The sequence below is a fragment of the Nicotiana sylvestris genome, chromosome 1, assembly GCF_000393655.2.
Source record: "Nicotiana sylvestris chromosome 1, ASM39365v2, whole genome shotgun sequence".
Taxonomy (NCBI): Eukaryota; Viridiplantae; Streptophyta; class Magnoliopsida; order Solanales; family Solanaceae; genus Nicotiana; species Nicotiana sylvestris.
This window is the reverse complement of record NC_091057.1, coordinates 100314694-100334028: the sequence shown is the minus strand read 5'-3', so window position 1 is coordinate 100334028 and position 19335 is coordinate 100314694. Positions and strand designations below refer to the sequence as shown.

General features: G+C 35.9%; 2 protein-coding genes across 9 annotated transcripts; both read left to right on the top strand.

Moving 5' to 3' along the window:
* The first annotated feature begins 2025 nt into the window (after positions 1–2025).
* LOC104216945 (flotillin-like protein 6) lies at positions 2026–5424 on the top strand. Of its 6 annotated transcripts, none has more exons than XM_009767079.2 (3): positions 2026–2114; positions 3350–4308; positions 4717–5424. In XM_009767079.2, exons 2-3 carry the CDS (start codon positions 3379–3381, stop codon positions 5260–5262), a joined length of 1476 nt encoding a protein of 491 aa, XP_009765381.1. In that variant the 5' UTR covers positions 2026–2114; positions 3350–3378; the 3' UTR covers positions 5263–5424. The 6 variants fall into 6 exon arrangements, with proteins under 6 accessions (XP_009765381.1, XP_009765382.1, XP_009765379.1 ...); XM_009767080.2 differs by having other exon boundaries at positions 2036–2114; positions 3354–4308; XM_009767077.2 differs by lacking the exon at positions 2026–2114 and adding an exon at positions 2121–2369 and having other exon boundaries at positions 3354–4308.
* Positions 5425–6194: 770 nt separating this feature from the next.
* Positions 6195–19074, top strand: LOC104216946 (dol-P-Man:Man(7)GlcNAc(2)-PP-Dol alpha-1,6-mannosyltransferase). 3 transcript variants are annotated; one of them, XM_009767083.2, is made up of 20 exons: positions 6195–6294; positions 6403–6488; positions 6857–6898; positions 7019–7064; positions 7738–7824; positions 8942–8997; positions 9718–9835; positions 10712–10770; positions 11738–11809; positions 12745–12808; positions 12972–13075; positions 13459–13530; positions 14040–14126; positions 14214–14281; positions 14782–14850; positions 14927–15009; positions 15920–16019; positions 16814–16879; positions 18350–18443; positions 18529–19074. In XM_009767083.2, the coding sequence occupies exons 1-20, from the start codon at positions 6258–6260 to the stop codon at positions 18616–18618; spliced, it is 1500 nt and encodes a 499-aa protein (XP_009765385.1). In that variant the 5' UTR covers positions 6195–6257; the 3' UTR covers positions 18619–19074. The 3 variants fall into 3 exon arrangements, with proteins under 3 accessions (XP_009765385.1, XP_009765384.1, XP_009765388.1); XM_009767082.2 differs by having other exon boundaries at positions 8915–8997; XM_009767086.2 differs by lacking the exons at positions 15920–16019; positions 16814–16879; positions 18350–18443; positions 18529–19074 and adding an exon at positions 15173–15913 and having other exon boundaries at positions 8915–8997.
* The last annotated feature ends 261 nt before the right edge of the window (positions 19075–19335 follow it).

Here is a 19335-nt window from a genome sequence, read left to right as displayed (position 1 = left end):
AAGAAATATTTATAAATTACATTACAATAAGTATATTTATATATTAAATATATCTAAAATTTCTATATATGTAATGTCGGGTTGGTATGGTTTCGGGTTGACTTTCTTTAGTTAAAACCAAACCAAACCAATCATGGTCGTTTTTTTTTCCAATACCAAACCAAATCAAACCAAACCATAGTCGGTTTTTTTTTTCTCGGTTTGACTCGGATTATCGAGTTGGTGCGGTTTGTCGGTTTCCTTTGTACACCCCTAATTTCACCAATTAACTGAGCAATAATTGAAGAATAAAATATTTATGGCTAATAGGATAATTGGTTGCTGTCTTGCTTATATTTCCCCTTAGCAAGCCTCCTGCAGTTTAACGTTTACAATAGTACTCGTATAATTTGATGCCATGGGTAGGCATTGATGAAGCATAACAAATTAGAAAAAGTTTATGATTTATGTTCACTTAATAATTCTAATATGAAGTACTTATCTTTTACACCCAAATTTGATAATGTTGAATTGTTAAAAAATAATAAACAAAATTGGCTTTGAGGCGTGAAAATCGACTGTCCTTAAAGAGTTATCGTCTGTATACTAATTTAGGGAAAATACAAAACGATTCTCTTCAGGATACAACAAAGTCTGCAATAACACTTGTGATTTTCTATACCATTTCATTGGAATTCTTGTGTATTTATAGGCAACCAACAGGCTCTTTCAGAAAAGATGTCTTGTTTCACAAACAGACACGACTATTTATTCGAATTTTGAATTTAAAATTCAAATAAATTTGATTTTTCTGTTAAAAAATAATTAACTTTAGGATCTCGTGCCTGTTGAGTCAATTTCGTGTCTGTTGAGTCAGTCTCGTGCCTATTGAGTCAATCTCGTACCTGTTGAGTCAGTCTCGTGCCTATTGAGTCAATCTCGTGCCTGTTGAGTCAATCTCGTGCCTGTTATGTGCTATTTCATAATGATCAGTTCCGAGGCTAACAAGCACGGTACGAGTAAGGTCGGTCCCGGGGTGTTTCACATAACATGCACGAAACTTCTTTCTTCCGATGTGGGAAGAATCCCACTTCCAACTTGCCAATAACAAACTATCTTACAATAGTACCCCCAAAAAAAAAAAAAAAAAGAAAAAGCAACGATAAAATGAAAATTGTAGGATCATGATAAAATTTGTTACCTTATAAAAAAGAGAGTAGAATCATGAATATCAGAGAGTTACCGTACCTCCAATATAACATCGATAATACTCGTGGGCAGAGTATTATCTACTGGTACGGGTTAGTACAATCCACGGCCTGAAATTTGTTTCTTTTTTTAAAATATGTCCATTTTGCGAGGCTCTACAAAAAAAAGCAAAATAGTACTGATAAAATGTACACATCAAAGTGTTTCTCTCGACTGTATATCTCCATCATGTTTAGTGTTAAAAGTATTCACATTCTTTATTATAGGAATGAAACGTAAAACTATGGCTATTACAGACAAAAAAGAAGAAGAATAGTATTGACTGTATCAACTAAGATATGAAAATGATACTAGTATCAATGACCCTAAATTGAAATCATTAGGTTAATGCCCAAAAGTAATTTAAATTTAAAACTATATAATTAGCTTGATAAACAAGACATGTTTTTAATGGAGGCCGAAAATTAGTGAAACTTCAACTTTGCGATAATATATTTATGGTAATATATACAGAGTAAAAACAAGAAAATTTGAATCGCCAATATTCTCGAAGCAGCTTCTTTCATGTGGTTAAAAAAGGTAAGTTATTATAACCATTGCTTAACAAACTAAATACTAACAGAGGAAACGAGAGTACTCATTTTACCATAGTTAAGTATTCAAAAAAATTAAGGTGAAAAAAGCATGAATTAACCATGGTTGAATGATAAAAGTGTATGTAAAAGCAACGTGTCGTGTTATCATTGGTTCAGTAATACAGTAACTTTTTGCAATAGCAGAGAGGGAAGCTTCATTGCATGTTCCGTTTACCCCTAAAAATGGAATTTGTGTTTGACAGTCCATCCATTCATAACAAAGTTTTCTTTAGGGACTGGAGACGTTTCTTGAGTTTCAAAAAAATTTCAGAGGCAACCTTCACTTATACTGTAAAACCATTTTTCCTTAACTAGAACATGTTTTCGCTTTTATCTTCCTTTTCTTTGGTGCTATTTTGTACGATTTCTTTCTTAGCCTTGTAATTTTGGGGGGTGTGTGTTACAGTGTGTGTGTAGAGAGAGAGGTCAAAGAGAGAAGCGTGAAATGCAGAATCATTTTTCTTAAAACCCTGCAAAGAGCTGTGGTTTCGTCTAAGTTTTGATTCTCTTTTACATGTTCATTTGTATTTCGAAAAAACCAAAAAGGTAGTGCAAAAACCAAAGTTGGAAGAGACAATACTTTACAAATTGCAGAGTCTGAAATAGTTTGGTTACATGGGTAATATGTTTAAAAAGGGGGCTTAGTTTACATTTTATTCCTCTGTCCATGTTTGGTTGCACCAGCATTTTAATGTATCGAGTGGCTGAATGTTGAAACTATTATAACCAAAAAAAAAAAAACAGAATGTTGAAACTAATATCAGTAACTTGCTCTCACTGAAATGATCCTTTATTTTCTTTATTTCCCATTCAGTAGTTGTGTATTCTTGTCCTGTTCAACTTTTGCTTTGTAATTTGTCTACTTGTCCATTTTGAGAAATTAAGATGATATTTTTTTGTTGTTGTTGATAATGTAATGTTGTATGTGCATTTTGGCGTTTAATTTCCTGACTTTACTAGCAATCGTGATTGTCGCAATAGCAGACCTGAGTAGTATTTCTGCTACTCTTTAGTTTGATCTGTTGTCATATGAGCCAGAAGGAAGATTTCTGGAGGTATTCTGATTTAGAGAGAAAAGAGTTCGGAAAAACACTTTGGGATAAGTTAAAACTTGATCTGTACTGAAGAGGAAAAAGGTATTTCGAGCTAGACATCTGCCGGCAAGTTTGTTTGCTTGGTAGCCGTATGACCAGCCTTTTGCTGATCATTTGATGATGCTTTGTATGTGGCGGCTTAAGCTTGTTGAGACTCTGTCTCTTTGTCTTGAATCTCTTGATTGGTATTTTGCTGCCAGTTTTTCTACTGTAAAGTCTGAGTAAAATATATATTATGAGATATCTAAACGGTTTTTCCTTCATAAACTAGAAATTTAGTGATGCATTGTTGAGAATGTTTTATGTTGTAGTACTCTCCTTGGCTATTTTTCTAATAACTACTGTTTTGATCTATTGTTATGAACCTTTTGATGAACTTTTTTGTCTGTGTATGGTGTTGTGGGTCTTGACAACCTCTACTTTCCATGTTAGGAAGATCAAAGAACTGCAATTCTGCAAACATGTGGTACCGCGTCGCAAGGGCATCTGAATTCCTGGTGATTACCGGGATTGGTATTAATGAACTGAAGATCACAAAAAAGGCACTAGTATGGCCTTTGCAGAAATGTCGGGTCATTGATGTTACTCCTGTGAACTATACTTTTGAAGTCAATGCTATAAGTGCTGAGAAGCTGCCCTTCCTTCTCCCTGCTGTTTTCACTATCGGTCCTTGTGTAAATGACCCTGAGGGACTTGTCAAATATGCTAAACTTCTTTCCCACCATCAACGTGATTCACACGATGTGAAGGACCTTGTTCAAGGTGTCATCGAGGGAGAGACTCGTGTTTTGGCTGCTTCCATGACCATGGAGGAAATCTTTAAAGGCACAAAAGATTTCAAGAAGGAGGTGTTTGACAAAGTTCAGCTTGAGCTCAACCAGTTTGGCTTGCTGATTTATAATGCTAACATTAAGCAACTGGTTGATGTTGAAGGCCACGAATACTTCTCTTACTTGGGGCAGAAAACCCAAATGGAAGCTGCAAACCAAGCAAAAATTGATGTTGCTGAGGCCAAAATGAAGGGTGAGATAGGAGCTAAGGAGCGAGAAGGTCTCACACGTCAAAATGCTGCCAAGATTGATGCTGAGACAAAGGTCATATCCACACAAAGGGATGGTGTCGGAAAGAAAGAGGAGGTTAAAGTCAAGACTGATGTTAAGATCTATGAAAGTCAGAGAGAAGCTGAGGTGGCTGAGGCAAATTCTGTCCTGGCAACCAAGAAGGCTCGGTGGTCTCAGCAGGCAAAAATGGCTGAGATCGAAGCCCAGAAAGCTGTGGCACTTCGGGAAGCTGAATTACAGCAAGAAGTTGAGAGGAAGAATGCATTGACTAAGACAGAGAGCCTCAAAGCACAACACCTCAGTAAGGCTACTGTTGACTATGAGATTAAGGCAAGTTGTTATTTCCTAATACATTTCTGTGAGTTCATTTCTGCCTCTTTTTAGAGCCTGTGAAACAAACTTCTGGAGTTGACTTTTTCTTTTCTGGTCTATCAAGAGTAGGTTAGATTGCTAGTGATCATCAATAATTTTGTTATTTTATCAAGGTAGAATTCCGGAAATCAGTATAATGTGATGACTTCAAGTTTAACTGTTATGTGAGTTTGCTAGTGTCTCCAATTACATTCTTTCATTGTGGACTTTATCCAATAGGTATATTTTGTCAGGAGTATAAAGAAGTGACTCTTTTCCTTGTCTATTTTCAGTTGTAAATCTAAGACTTTATGCAGTCATATGAATCCATCCTTTATGCATCATGCTATTACTCATCCAAAGTTTTTCATGTAAACACTTATTCAGGTGCAAGAGGCCAACTCGGTGCTGTACAAAAAGCAGAAGGAAGCAGAAGCAGAGCTTTATGAAAAAAGAAAAGCTGCAGAGGCTAAGAAACTAGCAGCAGATGCTCAGACGTATGCCGTTCAACTAGCTGCTGATGCTGCACTCTACGCCAAGAAGAAAGAGGCTGAAGGACTGGTTGCTACTGCAGTAGCACAGGGAGTCTATGTCCGCAATCTGCTCTCAGCTTTGGGAGGAAACTACAACGCGTTGCGAGACTACCTGATGATTGAGGGAGGAATGTTTATAGACATTGCCAAAATCAATGCTGAAGGGATCAAGGGACTTCAGCCAAAGATCAGCATCTGGACTAATGGTGCCAATGCTGGGCAGATGGTAGATGGAACCAGTAGCGGACAAGCTGGATTGCAAGAGTTGGCTTCTGTTTACAAGGCATTGCCTCCTTTACTTGAGACTGTGCATGAGCAAACTGGAATGTTGCCACCAGCATGGATGGGAAGCCTCTCTGTTTCTGCTGCTGATCCAGCCACATCCAACCAATCTGCATAGGAAATCTTATAGAACTATCTAGTAGGGGACTCCAACTACCAATAAGCTGACATGACTAAACTTTGCACTGAACTATTTTAGAAATAGTTTTAGTAGTATATTAGGCCTTTTTGTCTTTGCACAAGTGATGCTTGCAATGCTTTATTACAGACAGATTAAATATCTTGTTGATGTTATAGAAGACTGATTGTTGAAATTTATGGGTGTGACGGCTCTGTGATGAGTTAGTCTCCTAAATCTTCAATATTCTTTCTCTAACAGGCACCTTTACGGCAGGAATTCTTCGCGTAATGTTTTTGTTATGGGTGCATATATATAATTAATCAAACTATTATTGTAAGTGTAGTTGTTTGATCATTCTAGATCACTCTCTCAGTCTCTCAAGTGTGATTAGATAAATAGTAGAGTATATCATTTGACTCTTTTACTAAACTAGTTTGTTTAACAGCAAATGTGCATTTATTTAGACTAAATTATAACGTAAAAGATGAAAAAAACTTACATTTATGATTTTTTTGATATTTTGAAGTATTTTAATATTTTATGATTTAGATTAGATATAATTTGCGGATAACTTATCCAAAACTTTATTTTAGTGAAACTTTTTATATGAGCGCGAAATATAAGAACACTTTTAAGTCAGTGATCATATTAGCTTGATGAATTGTTATTGAAGCATAAGGATTATGTTTGCATTTCAACCTTGAAATTCATTTCCTTTTGTGGATTATCTAATTTATCCACCATGTAACTAAAATGGGATAATTTCTTTTTTTTTGCTGCTACTATTTAATTGCATAGCAGTAAGAATTTGAGCGTACACAAGTACTCTCAATTTCATAAATCTATAGTTTTATGAAATATTCAAATATAACAAGTCTTTTTTTGTACGTCGTCGTTTTGCCCTTTTTGTTACCTTCTGTTTTCCGACATTTTGACTGGCTTTCGGGGACCGATAAAAACACAAACGTTAAGTTATTCAGTTTCTCTCTACAATGGCACGGAAGTCTGAGAAATTGTTGGAGCTTTATGGTAAAATTCTTAGTTCCATTCCCAATAATTATTTTTCCGTTTTGTTTTGAACTTGTAATTTATTCGTGAAATCAAGTAGTAAGCCTATTGAAACGATCTTCTTTATAGGCTACGATTTGGTATTGGGATCAATTGCTGCATTCTACGTGTTCATGGTACCTTACACTAAGGTAGAAGAAAGTTTCAATGTCCAGGTACTACCTTTTTAGTCTCGATTCATTTACCGGTGATTTATTATTATTTAGATGAATTGGATTACTGCTATTTCTCTTTAAAATCACAAGATTGCGTAATTTTGGTTACTTTTGGTAAATTCCTTGTGTATTATAATGGTTTTAATTAGGAGGTAAACGAACAGAAGAATGTATGAAGGCTAGAAAAAAATATTTATAGTATAGTTTGAAGGCTATCTTATATCCTAGAACTGCATAGTTTGGAGGCTGTATTTTAATTCTTTTCTTCACCGTGCTTGCTGACTATGCTCCCCTATTTTGTTTTCCTTTTTCTGCTGAAAAGTGTTGTACCGTCAAGTGGTGCTAACATTTTCTCCTTCTTTGAATAGGCTATGCATGATATTTTGTACCACAGGCATCAGATAGAGAAGGTAATGATCTTCTATTTTCCTATTTTCCCCCTTTAATTTTATCACTCACACTTCTGGTGAATTTCCTATACTCATTGGGTTTTTCTTTTTTTCTTCCCTATCTTTGTTCTGCACCCTTAGTACGATCATCTGGAGTTCCCTGGAGTTGTACCTCGCACATTTGTCGGCAAGTTTTCTACTTCAGCTAAGCTTATCAAGAGATTATGGTTCTTATTTCTACCATGTGATGATTTGGCATGAATGTCCAATTTGAAATAGTTATCAAAAAAGAAAAAAAGATGGCCAACTTGAATTGTCAAATAACTGCAAAAGATTTTTAGCTTGTTGCTTGTAGATGCTCCTAATGTATTGCTAGACTAGAGATGATAAATAACACTTTAAGCTTTTAGATTGCCTAGTCGTTAAACACTTTATGTAGCCTGTTCAAGTCCTCCTATCAGTCACACACTTGTGCAGATATTGTATGTGGGTTTTCTTATGATCTAGAAGATCCCACCCCAATCCTCACCTCATGAGCTAGCTTTGGGTTGAGTTACCCAAGGTCCATTTTCTTATACATATAATTGCACATTACCTTGTCAAGAAAATAAGAAGAAAAGAACAGGTGCTGATCCTGTTATTCCTTTACTTGGATAAACTCAAGGCGCGATACATGAGGCAAAAGATTTATCTATCAGAAGGAATATGTGTAAAATACATAGAGTGTCTAGTCTTAGATGCATATTTATATTTCTAATACCATTTTAGTCAGTTAAAGCACAGTCCGGTCTTCAGGTTTATTTCCGCTCATTGTCTCCAAAATTTAACTTCTTTTTCTGCAAATTCCATCTATATTGCAGGGGCTTTTCTTGTATCTATTTTGGCATCTCCAGCTGTTCTCTTAATGAATTTGCTACACTTGCCAAAGCTGTATAGTCTCTATGCAGGTATGGTATTGTGAGGGAACATTTGTGTGGTTCGAGATTATAATTGAAGCTTGAATCTAATTTGAAGGTGTCTGGTAGTCTAAAACATGATGAGGTTTGACTCGTCGAAGCGTGATTTTTATGTATGAACTTTTGACCGCGTCTGTTGCCGTGAATGTCTTTTTCATCACTTGAAACTCAAAAACATCTCTGTTTTAACTTGGCATACATAAAAACCAGAAGAAATTTCACATTACATCCTACAATTTTTCAATAACATATTGGTGATCTCCAACTTATACTCACATTGCCTTGGTTTGGATGCCAAACGTAAAAATATGTTGCAATCTTCTGCTTTACCATTGTCTGGGATGTCACCTTTTACACAACGTAACTTACTCATAGCAATTAGCAGGTTACGAGTACAAGTTAACTGGGGTGTTGCTTTGTGGGAGGAGGTTGGTGATATAAGCTGGAACTGTGAATAAATGAACCGTAATCTGAAAAGCTGGACTTGATGCTAAAGTAATTAGCTGCTTATTGTTAAACTCAATGGTTCTCGTGTAGTCATATTTTGATACAAGTAGAAAATGTCAAGTTTAATGAATGACTTTGTTAGAGGAAGTAAGCACTAATAACCTGAGAAATGAGATCACTAATGCGTTTAAGCTAAAATGACAACAGTGAGTTGAGTTATTGCTGGTAACTTAATCTACTAATATCCAATAAATAGGCACGTGTATATTCATTTTCCCGGCATTTGATACACAATGGTCATATGATTGAACATGTTACATTATTAGTGAATAGTCTGGTGTAGAAGTTTTAAAATGGAACAGGGCTTGCACAAGTCTTGGCTACTGTAAAGTGATCTCATGTCTGCTTTCCTTTCTTGGATTCATATGAACAATGAAACACAATAAATAATTAGGATGACATGTTTTCAGTTTAAATTTACAACGTTTAGGCTGGAAAGAGACACTTTCATATGAACATTGAATGGTGTTAATTCTCTATGAGTGCTTTGTTTATTTGACCATTAATTTCTGTTTATAGTGAGCCTAAAAGCATCTGACGTGTTATTCCGTTATCTGCTCTGTGATTTTTGTAGTGACTGACTCCGAGTTTGTTTGTGTAGTACGACTGGTATTGGGTGGTATCGTTCTGTCTACGTTGCGATTTTTTCGCATTCAGGTATCCGATTGTATACAAAGAATATAGCGAATTGCTTTTCTATTGGAACTCTATCCATCAACTTTGACATGTTTTCAGATAGGTGTTGGGCTGAAGTATTTTGGTCTCTTATGAATCTTCCATTTGTTTGTGATAAGTATGAAATTTCATTAAACTGCACCAGGAAAGTGCGGAAATATCTTCAGCAAAAGGATCTTAGCTCCCCTCTAAAACTTTAGGGAATCTATGAAGTCCAGAAAAGTGTTAGCATCGTTTTCAAAAGACATGTTGCACGATAAATTCAGAGTCTCTACAGTATCTAATATGTATGTCCAGGATCCATCTGATCAAATGTAGCAATATTTTTTTTGTATTTTTTTTCCAGCATTATTTAAATTTGTTTTAAGTTATTATTCCCTTTTTTCTGTTTTATATGACACTAGCACTATCTGGGAGTCAAACAATTTTTCATACATTTTTAATGTATTTCGAACTTGGTGTCTGTGCTGGTGGAAGGTACCAGGTGGAATACATGTTGGCCTGGACATCGCTGTCATAAAAAAAAATTGTGACATAGTACTTGTGTAGTTTCAGAATGTAATTTCTTTTGACAAAGGGAATTGTGTTTTTAATTGAGAAAATTGAATGGTTTGACTCCCGTACTCCGAAACTTGCCCCTTTTTTTGAGCTGGAGAAGTAAAAGGTGCCAGCTAATGATGTGATGTTAAATTGGTTCTGCAGATCAAGAAGAAGTTTGGATCTCAAGTTGAAGCATTCTTTGTTATCCTGACAGCATCACAGTTTCATTTGCTGTTCTATTGCACCCGTCCTCTTCCAAATACACTGGCATTTTCTTTAGGTAAGTATTGGTAAATTCATATTTTTCACTACTAAAGTAGCTAACTATTTCTCCTTTCGAATTGAATGTTATCTTTCTTTTTGATCAATCCCAAATTTATGACCATACTTCCTGAAAAGAAAACTAGTAAGCTGCTGCTAGATAATAGAAGGGGCCTACTTCTACGCTTATTTATAACCTTTCCTCTTCAGTCAGTAAGGCCCATGTGTTTCTTTATTAGTATGAAAGGATCCACAAAATTAACTCAGCGCTTAACAATTGTGCAAAGTAAGACTATGCTTGGCCTCTCTGCATGAATGACTTTGGTTTTTCCAAACAGCTTAAATGTCCTGCCATTCTCTGCCCTTCATCACTTGTAGGCTGATGATGGTCTCAAGTTGGATCTGAAGATCCATTCCAAATGCACTAGTCTTGCTGGAAATAGAGAACAATCATGTTCATCAAATTATGAATGTAACAACTCTATAATTTCACAAAACCTTAAAAAAAAGTTTCTAGGTAGTATTAGATTTCCCCCTAAAGCCACAAACCTTAAAGCCTCAAACCAGAAAGGATAATTAGTGGCCCAGGAGATTTCTAATGGTAAGGCGGCAACTAAACTAAGCAGTGGCTTGCAGAGTTTATAATCGCAAGCATTGTATTACACCTTATGTAACAAGGTTCTACTTGTTCCATATTGTTTCTTGTTGATATCGTGCCTATGTTTGTGGTGTCTTGTACAAATGGATCATAATACACACTATTACTGAAACCTTAATACCTTCTACATAGTCACTTCATGCTATATGAGCATTGATTCTACTGTCACTTTACTTCATGCAATTTGCTAGTCTCAGTGAATTTGAGCATTGATTGAACACTTTGTTTTTTTCCTAGTGAATTTGGCATATGGTTATTGGTTTAAGGGGAGTCTATATGCAGCATTAAATTGCATGGTAAGTTTGCCTCACCATTTAACTATCAAATCATTTTATGTGACAGACATATTTAACAATGATTAGTATGATTTCGCTAGAAGCCATGTGTTGGCAGATCTTCATGTTAAATGATTAGTATGATTTCGCTAGAAGCCATGTGTTTGCAGATCTTCAAGTTATGTAAATGTGCCACCTTCAGTACTTTGTACTGTCATTATCTGTTTAAGTAACTTATTCATTGTCAGCTATATATTTTGGGAACAGAAAAGTAGAAAAAAGGAACTAGGAAAAACAGTGAAGTAAAGCCTCCTTCCACATTCTCTAAGTGGTGAGCTTTGTGGTATTTGGTGGGAAAACAAGCTTGCTGGAAACAATGAAAAAAGCTATTTGTTTGTTAATGCAACTTGTGAATGATCCAAAAATTGAAAAAGTAAAAATAATAAAAGAATTGAAAGATGTATTAGGCACATTTATCTGGGCTTAAAATACTTGTGGGTTATTATATAAACAATAAGTGTATTCTATTTTCTCTTTCTAGGTCTTTGTATCCCCTTTCTAGGCTCTTGTAAATATAGCAATGCTCCTGAGTGCTCTTTCTTGTGCAAGTTTCACAATTTTCTGTGTTACCTATTAAAACATCTTAGACACCTGCCAGCCAAACCTGAGGAATTGGCCAAGAATGAGCAAGGCCAGAATAATTAGACAATTGATCACGTCCAACTACACCCTAAAAAGAATAAGCTGTCGCTGCAAAATATAATTTGACTTTTGAGTCCGGGTGTCAATTCCACAGAGCAAGGAATTCTGAGTAAAATATTAAGTTTATACCTAGTTTGACTAGTCCATACGGCTGTAATGATTTAAAAGATGAGTAATTATTCTGTGTTATCAAACAATAATTAAAATTGCTAAGGCAAAAAACAAAATCAACCATAGAGAATGACTATTTGTAGTTATCACATTAACTGTCTGTTTTCTGGTTCAGGTGTTTGCAACATTAGTCTTCAGATGCGACATACTTCTGCTCATTGCTCCTTTGGGTTTGGAGCTCTTGCTGGTGAGCTGAACCGTTGTCTACTTAAGAGTCATTACTTGCTCTTTTGAGTTTTATTTTTCCTTTCTTTTTGGAGCAACACCCGAAATGGCTGGTTGGATAGAGGAATGGGATCATCACCTGAACTTAATCTTGATAGGAAGGAATCTTATCATTTGAGCTCATGTGAGTGATGCATAATGTCATATGTATTGTTATTGTCTGCTCAAATTAGTTTCCACAGGACCTGGATTTTTCCTAAGAAGAATTGTTTCACTTTATAGGAATCTTGACTGCTTTACTTCTTCTGCCAACCCCTATATCGTCAAAGCCCTATCTGACCTTGAAAACTAGCGCACAACATTGAGTTCTATTCGAATGTTGTTAAAACGCTAACTGTTAAATAAATAATTACGACTTTAGAGCACAAGTCAAGCTCATGATAGGCGAGAAATCACGCGCACATGGTTTAGCGGTTTGCTTCTCTTGTCAATTTAATCTCAAATATTTTTGCAATACTTCTAAATATTTCGGTCTCAATTGCTGGCAAAGCTTTCCTACTCTTTGATACTGATCCCTGCTTTTATTAGTCTTTTTCATCTCCTGCATTGAGAATTTTTGTATAAAGACTTATTTGTCCACTTACACCGAGAATATGACGTTTATTTCTTATTATAGAGTTGCATGCACTTGATGCATTCACGTCACACCTGATTGCTTTGACAATTGTTCGTATGGGTGAAAGGTACAAACTCAAATGAACTTTGGATGACCAAAAAGAAAGAAAGAAAAGATATCCAGTGGCGAGTACTGCATAATGAAGTGGATAGATTCTTTCAGAATAAATTTCTTTGTGGAATTTGTTTCGTGACATTGTTTTGTAATTTTTGATAACCTTATGAGGTGTATGCTTATGCAGCTTATTCTGCTTAATATGGATATTTATTTCTTATGTGTAGACTAAATCGGTTTCTTTCTGGAAAGCACTGACATCCTGCTTAGCTGCTGCTTTCCTCTCTATAGGTTCGTAAACTACAATATTTAAGGAATATCAGTTATTTGGTGAAGTAACTTGTGTAATTACCAAGTTTATCTGCTATATACTTTATCAGGAAAAAAGTCTTTTTTTGAAATACGGATGTCATGTTATCTGAAAGTTTGAAACAATAATTTGTCTATATTACAGGCCTTACTGTTCTTGTTGATTCAGTCATGTGGAGAAGGTTGTTGTGGCCTGAGCTAGAAGTTTTCTGGTTCAACTCTGTTTTGAACCGCAGTTCTGAATGGGGTGTATCCTGCATTGGTAAATGTAATTAAGCATTTAGTTTCTATGTATTTCCAAGGTGTTCTACTGGATAACCCATGGTCTTAGTATCTGTCGGCACAAATATGCGTTTTTTCCCCTTCCCAGTAAAGGAGGTCTTGATATAAAGCTTTGCCTGTTCTGGCTAAAGGTTTCTGTGTGCATTTCCTGTGAATTCCGTGATTTGCCTTTTTATTTTATATTATTCTGATAGATTTGATTTTATTCCTGAAGCTTTTATTTGTGGGCAGCCTTTTTTGTTTGATAGATTATGCCATTGATGTTAACTTTTGAGCAGAACTCTTTTAACTAGACTTTTTGTTACCAAAGGTTTCCATATCTTTTGGTGTTCCTTAATAAATGTGAACAGACACATCCTTTCCACTGGTATTTCACATCAGCGCTTCCCCGCTCACTGCTTGCAGCATACCCACTTTTTTTGGTATGTATGTTTTTCATGTAACAATTTCAGCTTATGCATGCCAGTTATAAAAATGGTGGGATTTGTCAGGACCACCATTCTATAAATCGTCAAAGAGAAAGCCAGAGGTATCTGAGAAGCAGCAATTGAGGCCTAAATCCCCTTAAGAATGCAATGATAAAGTTAGCCCCATTAAATGAAGTTCGAGGTAGTCATAGCTCAATAGTTCCTGGAACTTTTGAGTAAAAAGCAGTCTGAAGAGAACCTTTTTTATTCGTCCTCAGAGATGTTTAGCATGTAAGGATAGCCACAAATATAGGGAAATGACCTCTTGCTTCATGTAACAGCAACAGGAAGGTAGCCATCGTGCTGTTAAATTTCTAGGCAGTGCTAACTGCTAACTGCAAACTGTGCATACCATTAATATTTTGGAAGCAGTAATGCTACTTTGCTATTCTAGGACTGAGGTATCAATTATTTCACTTGGTCCGATTGATTCTTTTCTTGAATTTGATCTTACTTTTTTCCAGTTTGGGGTTTTACTGGACAGAAGGGTTTTCTTCTACATCCTTCCAGTTCTCTCATTTGTTCTACTGTACTCGAAGCTTCCGCACAAGGTATAGCTTAGTAGCTCTGTGTTTGAGTTGTATAGTTGATGTTAACATTGTGGTAATTTGTTCATTTGATAATCGTCAATGCTGCAGGAGCTCCGCTTCGTAATTAGTTCCATTCCCATCTTCAACTTCGCAGCAGCTGTTGCAGCTAGCAGAGTGTATGTTGTTTCTTATGCTTAGCATGATCTCACTTTAATTTTTACTGAGTTCCAAAAGACATTTTTATACGAGTATATACATGTGTAGTCGTTCTCTTTAGAGTAGCATATGGCCGGTCCTGTGTGAATCTTATTTCAACCATAAATGATTGGCATTATAAAATATTGAAGAGTGGTTGGTTGCGCCTTCAGAACTTTGGACTTCGTCCTACATCTAGCATTTCCTAGTTGCACTCTGAAGTGGAGATCTAGGATTTACTTAAGCAATCAGTCAACCTGTATTTGCCACCATTGTGTCATTGATGTTAGCTAACATGTATTGTTGACAAAATCTAGGGAAGTCTTTCTCATGGTGCTTCAAGTCTTTGCCTGAACTTTTAGTATGCTGTTGTATCAGAAGAAGTTTTCTTTTCGAATCTCACCAATATTGCATAAGGTTTTTATTATTATTTGTGTAGATCGTATTCTGTTGCATTATCTCAAGTCTCAACTTTATGCAGGTATAATAACCGGAAAAAGAGATTCTGGAAGTTTCTGTACATTACTATGCTGGGATTAATGCTTGGCAGGTATGATGGGGATGGACTTGCTCGTACTGCAGATTTGATTATTTGGGTGTATTCTGACACATTTTTTACTTTTTAGTCTAGCCTGCACGGCAGTTTTTTTCATGGCATCATATGAAAACTATCCTAGTGGTTATGCTCTAAAACCTCTGCATAGGATAGGTGAGCGCTCTCTCTATGTTTTATTCACATTCTTTTGAGATTGACATGAGCCATGGACTGCTTGGTCCTCTTATACTTATGAGGTTCAAACCAATAAAAATCACAAAATAATGTCCTGTTTTTTCCTCTTCCTTTTCATTTGTTTAACTACATTTTTTATTAGGAAAAAAAAAAGGAAAAGAGTGGAAGTGGTAGTCCCTGAAAGTGCCCGGTACCTTAGTGTTGGGGACAAGTAAGATAGCAATGTACAATATAAAGGTACTCAATTTAAAATGGATTCACATGATTATAAACGCTCATGGTGTTCTTGAGGATTGAAGAAATGTGGTCCTTTTTTAATGCAAAAAAGCTGTTTCTTTACTGGGTTCTTTTCCTAACAGCCTTTAAATCTGAACAAGAGATCTTGGTCTTGCATAATTAATCTGGAGGCGCTAACTTTATAGTAATTTTGTAGTTCTCAAGCAGTTAATTGGAGCTCTGTTAATAGCTGGGTTATATTTTTAACTTTCCAGTGATCCTGCAATGCTGATCTATTATGTACCTCTATTAGTCACTACTCCCTCGGTTTCAATTTATATGACACATTTTCCTTTTTAGTACGTTTCAAAAAGACACATTTTAAATTTGGAAACAATTTAAATTTACACTTTCCGTTTTACCTATTTTATCCTTAATGAGAAGCTTTTATAGCCACATAAATGTTATGGCCCCATAAAGCTTTTATCCTTTAAGCTTTTAGGACCATAAGTTTCTTTTTTTCTCCTTAAACTCCCTGCTGAGTCAATCTATGTCACATAAATTGAAACGGAGGGAGTATAACTTATTAGTTCTCTCATTCGTTTTACTTTATGATTTTCTCCTAACTTTTATGTTTTTCTTGCTTACAATCTCGAGTTGAATCTTCACCTAGGTGGTATAACAAAGAACTCGGATGAACTCTGGGTTCATATTGACACTTTCTCAGCGATGAATGGAATATCCCGATTTTGTGAAGATAATTATCCATGGAGGTATGCTTTATCATCTCGATGCAATTCACTTAGTGGTCTTTCCTGGGAGGAGATCTCATTTGAAGAAATCGTTTGCAGGATCTCCTTTCCCAAAACTGTGTACTAATGCATATTTGTATCTGTTGAAAACTCGAGAAAAGACACTTAATTTCTTACTAGAAAAGCTACTCCAGATAGCTGTCTGAAAGTCCTTTGAGTACCTGGGCTTTCTGAAAAATCCAATCTTTTGAAAATGCTTCCCTAGACTAAACCATAAGTTTTATCCCTTTTGATTAGAACTAAAAAGAAGCAAAAATTGGAACATTTTTACCAAAGAAAAATTATTGAATTTAGGAATTGGATGATCTGCTTCACTGATACTCCTTCCGTCCCAATTTATGGACATTCTTTCCTTTTTAGTCGGTTCCTAAAAGAATGATACCTTTCTATATTTAGTAAATAACTTAACTTTAAACTTCTCGTTTTACCCTTAATGTAATGATTTATAGCCACATAATTTTTATGGCTTGTTTTAGACCACAAGTTTCAAAAGTCTTTTTTTCATTCTTAAACTCCGTGCCCAGTCAAACACCATCCATAAATTGCGACAGGGAGAGAGTACGGCATTTGATTAGTAATTGAGAAAATATAGATTTTTGGTTTGCTTAACTGAAGTAATAGCATTTGCAAGGATTATGGCTGATTGATACTTTTAACCTTCAACAACTGCGCATCTTTCAAAGTTTATGTTATTGTTTCTCTTTTTTTCCTTCCAATTTCATTTAGCTTCAAGATTGCTATGTTTTTGGGTTCAGGTACTCTAAAGAAGAAAATATTTATCTGGAAGACTTTCAGATGAGAAATTTCACATATCTTCTGAAGTGAGTTCTTTGCAATTTATTTATCTTAATGGCTGTGATAATTCTTGAAATAGATTGCAAGACAGTGTTTTGGGGAACAAAAGAAACATTTCCAGTTTTCTCTATATCTTAGAGGCTAAGCCCTTATGATCAGTCGTTAGTGGTTTGTTGGCTGATGCATGTAGCTTCTAAGTTAATGAGTTGAAGTGGTATTCTGAGTCTAAATAAAGACAATGTAGAGAGTGTGAAAGAGTGAGGTGATTGTTGGGAATTAGAGCTTGATTTGATCATCGGGTAGCTTGAGCGCTTTGGTCTTCAGACTCCCCAAACACTTCCGCTGCAAGTTCTATATAGCTGTCATCTTTCTTTGATTGCAGAGCTGAAGTTATTTCCAAGTATGCTTGGTATATTTCAGTGTCATCTGACGGAAGATACTTTTGCTTTCAGTGACACCACTGCCCCTCCTCCCCGTTATAGGATCCTCATTAACCCATGCATGATTTGCAAAACTAGGGATTAGTTCTAAATGAGCAATGATGGACCTTAGCATGACCCAAATGGATCACTGTACTTACCTTGGAAAAGAAGCACATATTTGGTGGTCTTTATCTCTGGAAATATGGTGATTAAGCTTCACATACCAAAAGAATAACTCTCGATAAAGGATGACATTGAATTTACAGAACATGATATGATGAGTTCGTTAAAATTTTGAATTGACTTTGTAAATGAGTTGATTATCACCTTGCCAAGGATGACGCTTTATTTTTTTTTCCGGTGCCTCCTTGAGAAATGTTGATATCTATAATGGAGAGGCATTGCTTGTGTGACATTCCGTATTTTCCATCCTGGGACCAGACTCTTAAAAAATCTATCAGACAAACAAATTTGCATCTGAATTAATTGACGTCTCTTTTATGATGCGTAGATGCTTTAAGGGGCATGGATCCCTGAAGTGTAAGGAGGCTATTGCATTATTGTTGTTAAACTAATAGAGTTGGTGTTACTGATGAAAACTAGGTCTGTTACTCTAGTATTAATTAGGAATTTATTTTTTCACTTCTTGGTTCATTGGTAGATCGAAATCTTGCTTTACAATTATATAAATTTATAAGGTATTATGGTTGTCTTGACCATATCTAGTTCGGGGGTTTCGAAATACATGGACCTATATTGCCTCTACATACCTTTGAGCTGTCAATGGGTTTGAATGACTTGACAATATGGATTCAAAGGCTTGTTTTGAGCCTTTCAATATTCTCGTGATTGGTTTTTGGCTGTAAAAACATAAGAATTTTACTCTATGCCAATTGCTGAATCAGAATAGTAGCTGTACCTCGTGTCTTCACATTTCTTTCTATTCTCTTCAGCTTTAAAGGCTTAGCTTTTAAGCACAATCAAGCCTCGTTCTTCACTGATAGCGTTTTAATTAAATGGATTTTACTTATAGTAAGTACATCAGCCTCATCCCTGCCAATCCTGCTGTTACAGTGAGAATTTTTATATCAAAGGATTCAAATGTCTGATGAGCGTGGATGGTTTTTCTCGGCTTCATGTACGAATTGGTTTTCCTTCAATATCACTGGTAAGGATATCTTAGACGATGTCAAATGATAATTGTAATGTTCTGGGAAGCATCCTTCTTACCTTAACCTGTTTGCATCATGTAGGTAAAGGGACCGAAGGTGTTTATTCATGGTAACATAAGAAACACGGATATCACAAATAGAAGCTGGCCAGGATGCCCGGTTATTCCCTGAAAGCATCCAGTAGTGGGTCAGAAAATTTTGATGAGGCATAATATCTAGTCTTATCACGATTCCTTTTTGCAAAAACTGAATGGAGAACGAAGGGTCAGACATCAGCCGTGCTCGTTACATGTTATGTAATGAAGCTGGAAATTTCAGCTGGTTGCTGACATTGGATCATCTTTGCAGAAAGGTGTGTTTCTTCTGGGTGGTCACAACAAAATAGTTGACATGTTCAAAGCTTCAGTATATCTTTTTGAGAAAACTTGGGACGTGGATGTAAAATGTGTTGTCTCTCTGGGAGAAAGTCCAAATTTTCTTATGGCACTCTTTCATTGAAATCCAACATAGAGTTCAAACACTGTATATTCTTGTCACATTTTGCCACTATATGTGTCACTACTCTGGTATCAACCAACCTACTAAACGGGAGAGAAAATTAAAATTTGTTCTTTGTTTCTACAAGAACTTTGAAATCCCCCCCCCCCCCCAACCCACCCCAAAAAGCCTTATTTTTCCTTGACATCTGACGGAGCTCAAACTTGAGGGTAGTTCTAAACCATAATCAAAGGTCAAGTCATGTGATGTGTGTATACCTAATAAGTGATGGTTTTATTGAATGGCCTTGATACAAGGGGTCAAAACAGGTTCAGTCATAGTGGTGACAAATAGTATTATTGCCAACTCAATTTTGCCATGTGTGTAGTACGTACCAATGGGATAAAAGTC